At 48.6% G+C, this 11,180-nt stretch overlaps 1 protein-coding gene across 1 annotated transcript in view; it reads right to left on the bottom strand.

Annotated features, from left to right (window-relative positions):
- Positions 1-261: 261 nt before the first annotated feature.
- LOC106817790 (agrin-like) overlaps positions 262-11,180 on the bottom strand; it is a gene marked incomplete at its 3' end in the record, with an annotated part of 26,711 nt that continues 15,792 nt past the window's right edge. The window contains exon 4 of the mRNA XM_014822487.1: positions 262-498. Within this exon, the coding sequence (XP_014677973.1) occupies positions 262-498 (237 nt within the window). The remainder of the gene's footprint in view (positions 499-11,180) is intronic.

Here is an 11,180-nt window from a genome sequence, read left to right as displayed (position 1 = left end):
GAAGAACACGCATTCAGCAAAGGCGAAGGGGGGAGGGGGCGGGCGGACGCAAGAATTACTTTTGCGAGAAACGAAAGAAAAGGGAACGCAAGAATTACTTTTATTAAAGAAAAAAAAGGGGGAGGATGGAAGAATCACTTTTGCGAATAATAAAAGAAAGGGGAGAGGGCGAACGCAAGAATTACTTTTGCGAAGCAAACGAGAAACAAACGACAATATTTTTTTCTTCACAATTTCTACTCCTATTAGTTTTCTACTCACCGCACTTGCCCTCGTAGACGACGCTGATGTTGCGCATGTTCTCGCAGGCTGCCTTATTCAGTTCGCACGTGTTCGGATAGTTGCGTCCGTCGCTGCCGCACACCTCGGCGCCGCCGACGTTGTCGCCGTACGAGTAGCACGCCTTCGGGCACTCGCAGGCCGCCGTCGTTCCGTCGATCGACCGCACGCACTCGGCGCCGTAGGGACATCGCGTGTTCTCGCACGGGTCTCGCTCATCTTCGGGAAACAGATAACAGCAGTGAGCGGTGGTGAGAAAGAGCGGAAGCAGAGCGCCGACGAGCGCCGTCCACAGCAGCGACGTCGTCGTCGACGGTGATCGCCGCCGACGACGCGCCAACGACGACGTCGCCCGTCGTTGACAGCAGCCGAGCGACGGCGGTGGGGGAGGAGGCGGCGCCCCCTGGAGGGTGGCCGACGGTGTTTTCTGCGGGGAGTGGCGGACGCGTGGTGGCGTCCGGTCGGCAGTGCGTGGCGACGTCGCTGTCGCCGCTGCCGTCGTCGTCACGTTCTCGCACGCTTCCACGGCGCGCGCGGTGCCTGTTGTTAGATACACCCCGTGGTCGCTGTGAAACGTAGTGCGACCGTCGCTGTCATAGCTAAGGTGACGGTCATCGTCACAAATAACATGACGGTCGCTGTCACAGCTAACATGACCGTAATTGTCACAGCTAGCGTGACCGTCGCTGTCACATACAGCGTCGCCGTCAATGTCACGAATACCGCGACTGTCCCTGTCACAACCGTCGCGACCGTCAGTGTCACGGCTACTCCGCGCGTCCGTGTCACCTCCGTCACGGCCGTCACCGTCGCACGTCGCGCCGTCGCGCCGCGTGACAGGCGCCGCGACGACGTGCGAGCGCGTCGCACGGGCCGCACTCGCTTCCCGCATCCTCTTCCTCCTCATCTCCTACACCTCAGCATCTCACACACGGAGCTGCTCTCTACGTCTCAGCCGCTCCCGCTAGGCAGCTGACAGCTCGTCCCGCCGTCACCGCTGCAGCATCACCGCCAGCGTCGTCACCTCGGCAACACGACAACGTCGACAAGCATAATTATAACTCACAATCGCCTGCGATTCCAACGAGAGCGAGCGAGAGAGAGAGAGAGAGACAGCGAGCGAGCGAGAGAGAGAGAGAGAGAGAGCGCGCGTGAGAGAGGCGGTGTGCGTCAGAACAACCCGCCCAGGCACACACACGCGCGCGCTACGAGTCCGCCGACGCGAGTGTAGCGTTTAAATTCGCGGCGCAAATTCGCCGCGGCGCTGTCGTCGCCGTCGTCGCGCAGGAGCGGAGAGCGGGTCGGCGGCCGGTGTGCGCGCGCGCGCGTATCATGCTGCGCCGCCGCCGTCGGCTCCCTGCTGCTGCTGCTGCTGCTGCTGCTGCTGCTGCTGCTACTGCTGCTAGTGCTGCTGCTGCTGCTGCATCAACGCGCTGTCTCTCTCTGTGTATAGCAGGCCCACACGCTCGCCGGCTGCTGCTGCGGACGCATCACGCATCATCTCTCTCGCGCGCTACTCTCATCTCTCTCTCCTCGCTATCTCTTGGCTCGTTTCTCATCCATGGCTCTCATGTCCATCTCTCTCTCTCGCTCTCTTACTATCTTTCGCATCTCGCCCCTCTCTCTTCTATTCTTTCGCTATCTCGCTATCTCGCTCCTCTCATCGCCTCTCTCCATCCTCTCCCCTCTCCTGCTCGAGTAGAGCAAGACCAAACGCGCCCCCACGCAGAGCTGCTGCTTGCGGCTAGTAGAGCATGCAGCAACACGCGCAGCCCTCGCACGCCTGTCTCTGTCTCTTTCGCTCTCCTCGCACTCGCTCTCTTTCACTGCGCCTCCCCCCACCCGCGCGCACTATCTCTCTCCTCATCACTCTCTCTCTCTCGATCTGTCCTTTACCGCTAGGTCTCTCATCTCTCTCTCTCATCTCTCTCCCCTCCCTCCTCTCTCCCTCTCGACCCTCCGCTACCCTCCCTCCCACCACCTCTTTCTCTCTCTCTCTCATCTCTCCTCCGTATCTCTCTCTCCCTCCCGCGCGCGCGCGCGCGCACGAGGATTTCTCATCTCTCTATCTTTCTTTCTCTCTCTCTCGTCTGTCTGGCCTCACCCCGCCTATCCTGCGTCCTCGTTCTTCTCTCCCTCTCCCTCTCTCTCTCTCTCTCTCTCTCCCTCCTGCTTCGCTCCTCACCTCTCCTCTCTCTTCTCTCTGCATCTCTCTCTCTCTTGCGCTCTACCGTATGCGACTCAATCTCTTTCCCTTGCAGGCCAGCTTCCTATCTCTCACACAATCCCTCTCTTTCTCTCCCCCTCTCTCTCGTTCTCGTTCTCCCCTTCTCGCTCCATCTCTCCCGACACACGCAGACGCAGCTAGTCACTAGCCATCATCGTCGGGTCGATGTTTGTCCGCAAGCTCTCTTCACATCGAGTATATATGCACTCGGTATGAAAATATATAAATATAGAATGTACATGAGGAAGCACCAGTGGATATGTTACCTACGCCCCCCCCATTCCACCTAAACAGACACGCGCACGCACGCAAAACGCACAACGTGACAGCCTGGCTGTTGTTAACATGTTGTTATTGTTGTTGTTGTTGTTGTTGTTGTTGTTGTTGTTTGTCTGTTGTTGTTTTGTGCTACTACTGCTGCTGCTACTGCTACTGCTACTGCTACTACTGCTGCTGCTGCTACTGCTACTACTACTGCTACTGCTACTGCTACTGCTGATGCTGCTGCTACTATTACTGATGCTGCTGCTGCTACTACTACTGATGACACTGCTGCTGCTGCCACTCTTACTACTGCTACTGATACTACTACTACTCTTACTGATGCTACAACTACTGCTGCCACTGGTACTACTACTACTACTACTGCTACTGCTACTGCTACTGCTACTACTGCTACTGCTACTGCTACTGCTACTACTGCTACTGCTACTGCTACTACTGCTACTGCTACTGCTACTGCTACTGCTACTGCTACTACTGCTACTGCTACTGCTACTGCTACTACTACTGATACCTACTACTACTGCTCTCTGCACAAGTTTTCATATATGGAAATCAATATCGGCTGCATAGCCGCTCGCGCGCGCTGCCTTTCAACGATCACATGATCAAATCAACTGGTGGTTAATATTTAATGCCTAATATCACCGTAATAGATTGTGACTTTCCTGCGCGCGCGGAACTCATATAATTAGCGTGCGCGTGTGCGCGCGGCCCTAAACCCCCTCCCACCTCACCCTGACCACCCACCCACCTACCGGAGAGTAATAGAAGACCTCACTCACGGAACGAACGAGTATACCGTCGCCCGTGCGTGCCGACTAGCTTCATCAGTGGATTAAGGATCCGAAGCAATGTTCGTGCATAAGCAGTCGTTACATCTCTGTACGCTTATCGATCCGTGTCACCGGGCCAATAGTTGTTGTTGGGTCTTCTTAGCTAATGGGAGTAACTATACACCTTCACCTGATGAGCCCCTGATAGCGGATCTAAGCGTTGCACTAAGCCTACGCGAATGCATGCATAGGGTCTACGCGCCGTCATCCGTGCGCTACGTTAGGCGAGTTATGCACGCGATTATGATTGGCCATCGTACTCAGAAATAATTATTTTTACCGCGGTTAAATTACGTGTAACAAGGCCTCTGATTGGGGCGGTAAAAAATTATTTCGCGGCGGTTTATTTACATGTATCAAGGCCTCTGATTGGGTAAAAAAGACTACAATTTAACCGCGGTCGAATTATTTCTACCGGGGTAAAAATAATTACCATTTCTGAGCACGATGGCCAACCATACTCGATGGCCTCTCCCCAGTAAGAGATGAATAAATAAGAGATTGCATCGGCGGTCGTAAATTCAAATACGCTACACCCTGACATGCACCGATAATGACACAGTGCGCGCTGGGCGAGCGAGCAAGAACGCGCGTATATAGCCTCGCTGTGAAATTTAGATAGCCAACGCCATCTATAATAGATGAAGCCTGATGACTTACCTGCCATAATAGCATCTGTTATTTATGCGCGCTGATCCATATTTTCTGCGTGAGACGCAGCGCGCGTCATAAATGAACAATGAAACAATCTACATTCGAAATTCTATCTACAATCTATATTCGTAACGTAACTAAGACGACAGCCGAAGAACAACGGAGCAACAATGAAACAATCTACATTCGTAACGTCACTGACACGCCTGCGCCGAAGAACAACGGAGCAACAATGAAACAATCTACATTCGTAACGTCACTGAGACGCCCAGCCGAAGAACAACGGAGCAACAATGAAACAATCTACATTCGTAACGTCACTGACACGCCTGCGCCGAAGAACAACAGAGCAACAATGAAACAATCTCCATTCGTAACGTCACTGACACGCCTGCGCCGAAGAACAACGGAGCAAACAATGATAACAAATCTAACATTCGTAACGTCACTGAGACGCCTAGCACCGAAAAGAACAAACGGGAGCAAACAATGAAACAATCTACATTCGTAACGTCAAACTGACACGCCCTGCGGCCGAAGAAACAAAGGAGCAACAATGAAATCAATCTCCCATTCGTAAACGTCCATCTGAAAACGCTAGCCGAAAGAACAACGGAGGCAACAATGAAACAATCTTACATTCGTAACGTAACTAACACGCCTGCGCCGCGCGAAGAACAACAAGAGCAACAATGAAACAATCTACATTCGTAGCGGTCACTGAGACGCCTAGGCCGAAAGAACATAACGGAGGCAACAATGAACAATTACATTCGAGCGTCACTGAGACGCCTGCAGCCGAAGAACAAAGGAGCAACCAATGAAACAATCTACATTCGTAACGTAACTAACATGCTCCTGCGCCGAAAGAATCAAACGAGCAACAATGAAACAATGCTACATTCGTAGCGTCACTGAAGACGCCTAGGCCGAAAGAAAACAACGGAGGCAACAATTGAAACAATGCTACATTCGATACGTCAATGACACGCCTGAGGCCGAAGCGAACAAAGGAGCAACAATGAAAGCAATCTACATTCGTAACGTCAACTGACACATTAGCCCCCGGCGTGCCTGCGCCGAAGAACAACGGAGCAACAATAAAACAATCTACATTCGGTAACGTAACTGACACGCCTAGCCGAAGAAACAACGGAGGGCAACAATGAAACAATCTAACATTCGTAAACGTCACTGACACGCCTAGCCGAAGACAACGGGGCAGACAATGAAATCAATCTCCATTCGTAACGTCACTGGAACGACGCCCTAGCCGAAGAACAACAGAGCCAACAATAAAACAATGCTACATTCGTAACGTCACTGAACAGCGGGATGACCTCTAATGACGAACTAGCGCCGAAGAACAACAGAGGCAACAATGAAACAATTCATTCGTAACATCGACTGAAGACGCCCCCAACTGAAGAAGCGAAGCAATCACAATGAAGAAACATGCAGCAGACGATTGGAAAGGTACAACAAGTGAGAATAAATAACCCTGGAAGGGGTCCGTCGTCAGAAAACACAGGCAAGTAGTGGGCAAAATAATTGTTGTTTCTTTCATAGATCGTTGACAGACGCATGGTAAAGTTACGGTTTTCTCATTTACCATACCTATATATACCTGCATTCTTATTATATAATACTTGTAATTCTTATAATACTTATATATAATTTCTTAATATATAATACTAGAGACCTGGGGCCCGTGTCCAGAAACATCGTAAAGTTACAATGCTAATGTTAATGCTAAGAAATAACACTTACGACTTAACTGTTATGTTACGAGAGTAGGCGTTGACAGAAACACAATCGCAGCTTATTTAGAAAACTTACGATAATCAAGGAACTTTCATGCAAACAAGGCTGCTGATTTGGATGAGAATCGATCACAAAAAATTATAAAATTTATACACATTTATTGTACATTAGCAGTAATATTGCATATTTATGATGGTAAACCACATATAAATAAATTTTTGAGAAAAACGAGAGTACGCCATCAGGACCAGGGCTCAATTCGATTTGTTGCCCAAATATGGCACACGCATTGTAAAGAAGGGCTACCCATTTGGTTCCAGAAGAAAACCAATGGTAACCGCCTTCTTACATAACGTGTGCCATATTTGGGCTAACAAAATCGAGTTTTGTGTGAACCGGTTCGACAGAATTTGAGTTTTTGTTGTTTTACAAAATTGAAGTTTTGTGGTAACCGGTTCGACAGAAATTGAGTTTTGTGTTTACAAAAGTTGAGTTTTGTGGAACCGGTTCAGCAGAATTTGAGTTTTGTGTTTAACAAAAAATTGCAGTTTTTTGTGGAACCGGTTTGACAGAAATTGGAGTTTTGTTGTTTCACAAAATTGAGTGGGTTGTGGGACAGGATGACAGAATTGAGTTTTGTGTTCACAAACTCATTTTGTTCAAGTTAATAGGTATCAAAAATTGCCTGTCTCTGCAATGGCGCCCCGTAACTGTTGCACTTCGCTAGACTCCAACTGGTAAGAACTAAGGCACCGCCCGCCATCGAAAATGCTAACTACTTCTTTCGGCAATAATCATGAGGAACATAACTAATGCTTCAAAACACCGGGCAAAAGTTAAGCTTTTCCGGTCGTGGTGTGATTTGTATATACTGATCTTCAGCCAATGCTGGTTGGCCACCCATGAGCACTCATGTTCAAAGAATGTATCAAGATTCGTCCATCTCTTCTTTTGGTGCAAGAAATGTACATTCGTGATGAATCAGCGCCACATTACTTTTCATATTGAATCTTCGCCTGCAGACTTCCCATGGTGTTCTTAGGCTTCGATTTGAACAAGTGGCAGTATTGTTTCTTTGAAATGGGTATCAAGATAATTTGACGGGAAGGATCTTGATTCGCTGCCTCCACAAATCTGTCATAATCGTAGTTTGCCAGTGTCCTCACGGATTCGCAACTGTGGCTATCAACAACCCTATCAGGCCATGATGATTTTGTGTCAAGCACATACAGGTCTTTAACTGGTCTTCCCGCGAAAGGGTTTCCCAGTTTTTGAAATGAACTGATTGTATATTGAGATCTGATGCAACGATCTGGACATCTAAGCAATCTGTTCGTGGTGGCGGACATCAAGTTTTGCCTGCTGTCCTTTGAACTGGTCCTCAACTCACTCGGATTCTGGCCTATTTCTGCACCAGCCCACCCATCCACCGGCGAAGAGCCCCTTTATCTCGGTAAGATTTGAAAATGACTCCACCATCACCTTTCACGTATAAGCGTTATTGCCTGTTCGTGTTAGTCTGATCGTGTGCCAAAAATCAGCAGAACTTGTTGTATGGACTTCTGAAGTGACCAAAAGTTCCCTTAACAAATTCCACGTATGATATCCACGTGAATCGTTTGAATACGCGTGCGTGCGAACCGTATGTGTCCTGTGCGCGCGTGTGTGACGCACGTGTGTGTGCGCACGCGTGCGTACTGTATGTCGTGTGCGCACGCGGTGCGTACGTGTAATGTGTGTGTGTGTGTGCGTGTTGTCGGTGTGTCCGTGCTGTGTGTTCGCGCGTGTTGGGTGTGGTTGCGTGTGTGCGTGCTTATGTGTCGTTGTGCCGCGCAGCGTGGTGTTGCGTTGTGTGTTGCGCGCGTGGGTGTAGTCGAATAGTATTTGTTTCAACATTTCGTCTGTTGGCCATACTGGGATTTTAAGATGGCTGCCCATATGGTTGACAAACATGTCAAAGTCAATCCGAATTGATGTGGATTCAGCATGTCAAAATGCTCGTGGTGTACCAATATTTCAGCGCCGCAAGTCCATTAGCAACGCCAAGATAGTATGTTCAATGTTTTCGTCATGGTGGCCATATTGGATATTCAAAATGCCTGCCATTAATGGTTTGTCAGACAGTTTCCAAATCAATTCATTATTGTAAGTCAGTATGTCAAAATGCCTTCGTGGTACCAAATTTCAGCGCCGCAAGTCATTTAGTAACACAAGATAGTAATGTTTCAAATGTTGTTCGTCATGGTGGCATATTGGAATTTCAAAATGGCTGCCATGATGGGTTTGTCAGACATTTTTCAAATCAATCCATTATTGAAGCGTCAGCATGTCCAATATGCTTCTTTGTGTACAAAATTTCAGCGCCGCAGAGTCATTAGAACCCCAAGTATAGTACATGTTCAATGTTTCGTCATGGTTGGCCCATATTGGAATTCAAAATGGCTGCCAGTATTCGTTTGTCAAACATGTCAATCAATCCATTATTGAACTCAGATGTCAAAATGCTGTTGTGTACCAAAATACTAAGCGCCACCATGTCATGTAGAACCCGAGATAGTAGTCTCAATGTTTCGTCATGGCTGTGCGCCATATATTGGAAGTTCAAGATGGCGGCCGGTCCATTAGTCATGATCTCTTGGAATCGGCAATTTTTGAAATCAGCGCCCCAAAATACACCCTGTATACCAAAAATTTCACCTCTTTCTGCGCAGATGTTGAACATTTTTTTCAACATATCTAGCCCCACTAAGCGTGCGCCATTCGCTTGTTAAAACAAGCGAACAATGCATACGCCATTTGTAAATGGTATTGTTTTGTTTTTATTGAGCGGTAGATAATTAATGATTTTGACAGTGTTTTTCAAGGAAAAACACCACATTTTATTCATTATTATAAAATATAAATATCACTATAATTGCTGAATTCGTAAGTTTGTAAATTTGGTTGATTTCAACCCTTATATTAAAGTTACGAGAGCCGGTCCTGGAGCTCTCGTAATGTTAAGAGGATATTTGAGAGGGATATTTCGTTCTCGTAACATTACGATGTTTCTGTCAACGGTTAACAAGTGGAAGTTAATGTTAAGACTAATTTTGTTTCTGACAACAGGCCCCAGAGATCAATTGTACGAGAAAAAGTTAATGATAACACAAATTTTGTTTCCGACAAGGGGCCCCCAGGAACGTTAGTGAAATAATGAAGAGCCTCAGTAAAAATAATTAGACTTGCTAACTAAATAATAATGAATAACCGTAGTAACACGATTACGAGTGTTAGCGAAGTAAGAAAATAACTTTAGCCGTACTATTATTAGGCTTGTTATCGAAATAATGGGGAAAAAATTAGCGACATAATTAGGCTTGTTAACGATATAATGAACTTTAGTAAAAATAACACCGAATGTAAGGGATTAATTAGGAACATAAGGGTCACCGTTCGTGTAATGATGTATAATGTTATGTGATCGTACATTGCTGCGCGCAAGCGTGCATCATTACGTGCCTAATTGTAACAACCAGTTATACGCTAATATGACCACTGTGACCGTTACAAGCCCTAGCGCGGGGTACGGTAATTGCAAGTGTAAATGTGTGTCTGACTAGGTCGTAATTATCAGCAACACGCTTGACGTCCACGCGCATCGTAGCTCATGAGAGTGAACGAGTTTTATATTATAACAACTATGCGGCAGCGTGTCAATAACAATACATGCTTACACGCGTCACGTGCGTAGGCGAGAGGAGGAGGGAGAAGGGGAGGAGAGGAAGGGGTGGGAGGATGAATTGAGGGGTGGGAGAATGGAGGGGGAGAGGAGAGAGGGAAAGGGGAGGAAGGAGATGAAGAAGGGGGAGGAGGAAGGAGTGGGAGGATGAATTGAGGGGGAAATGGAGGAGAAAAGGAGGGAGGGAAAGGGGAGGAGGGAGGGAAAGGGGAGGAGGGAGGGAAAGGGGAGGAGGGAGGGAAAGGGGAGGAGGGAGGGGGAGGAGAAGGAGGATGTAGGGAGGAAGGGTGATGGGAGGAGGAAGGGGGATGGAACAGAAGGCGGGGATGAGCAATGGGGAGGTGAGGATGGATGAGAGAAGAGAAAGAATGGGGAGGGAAAGAGGAAGAAAGAGGGAATGAAGGAGGGGAGATGGAGGAAGAAAGGGGGAGAGGGTGACGGCGCGCCTGTGTTGCAATGTTTCCGCCGTACTGCGCCTGCCAGGCTGCCGATAATCACTTCTGCACACATCCCCGGTGACATGAAGCCCAAGCGATAAGCGATATCGCGCTCTATCAGGCGTCGCTGCAAGGCAACAGTTCCCCGTAAGAGCGTTGTTAGCCCCCCTTAATTCTGTTACCGCACAACCGAGTCTCTAAATAGTCAGTCACTTGCCGATGTTGCTCCTGCGCACCGCTTATCACCCTATTCTCAACGAGCTCCCCACACGCTACCAACACATCAACTATCGTCGCTGCATCAACACCCATCACGTCCTGTCACATCAGGAGTGTATAATATATTATAGGAGTGTATAGTCTAGATTATACACACTCCTGATCACATCTCATCGTGCATACTTCATACCTCTGCTTCTGTGTCCCGATGGATTCCCCCAACGCATCCGTCCCACCCCGCGCTCGGCAGTCTTCCCTGCTCCTGCCATTGCCAGCCTTTATCATTCGCTACCTATTACTGCCTATCGAATTCACCCAGCCTCACGCTGCCCGCCCGTCCGTACACGCCTCTCTCTGCCTACACACTCGCCCGCGCGCATGCGCACACGTCGTCGTCGGCGCGCTAGCAATTGTATTGACACGCTAGAGTCCTCCCCGCGCGAGCGCTCTCCCCGACAACATCCGGGGAATTGCGCCGGAACAAATATGAACAGTGGATCAGTGGCTAATGCCGTGTTAGCGCTTTGCAAAGTATATCGGCGTCCGGTGGGAAATAAGCCGCCGCCGTGTGGTAAGACATAACACGGGGCGCGCATCGATCGACGTAACTAAGTAACAGTCCAAAGTAAAAGTGTTAAGAAAGAGAGAGAAGGGGGGAGATTATATAGATAGCGAAAGAGAGAGAGAGAGAGAGAGAGAGAGAGAGAGAGAGAGAGAGAGAGAGAGAGAGAGAGAGAGAGAGAGAGAGAGAGAGAGAGAGA

This window comes from Priapulus caudatus, unplaced genomic scaffold, assembly GCF_000485595.1.
Source record: "Priapulus caudatus unplaced genomic scaffold, Priapulus_caudatus-5.0.1 Scaffold1865, whole genome shotgun sequence".
Taxonomy (NCBI): Eukaryota; Metazoa; Priapulida; class Priapulimorpha; order Priapulimorphida; family Priapulidae; genus Priapulus; species Priapulus caudatus.
The sequence above is the reverse complement of the archived record's forward strand: the minus strand, read 5'-3'. Positions and strand labels throughout refer to the sequence as shown.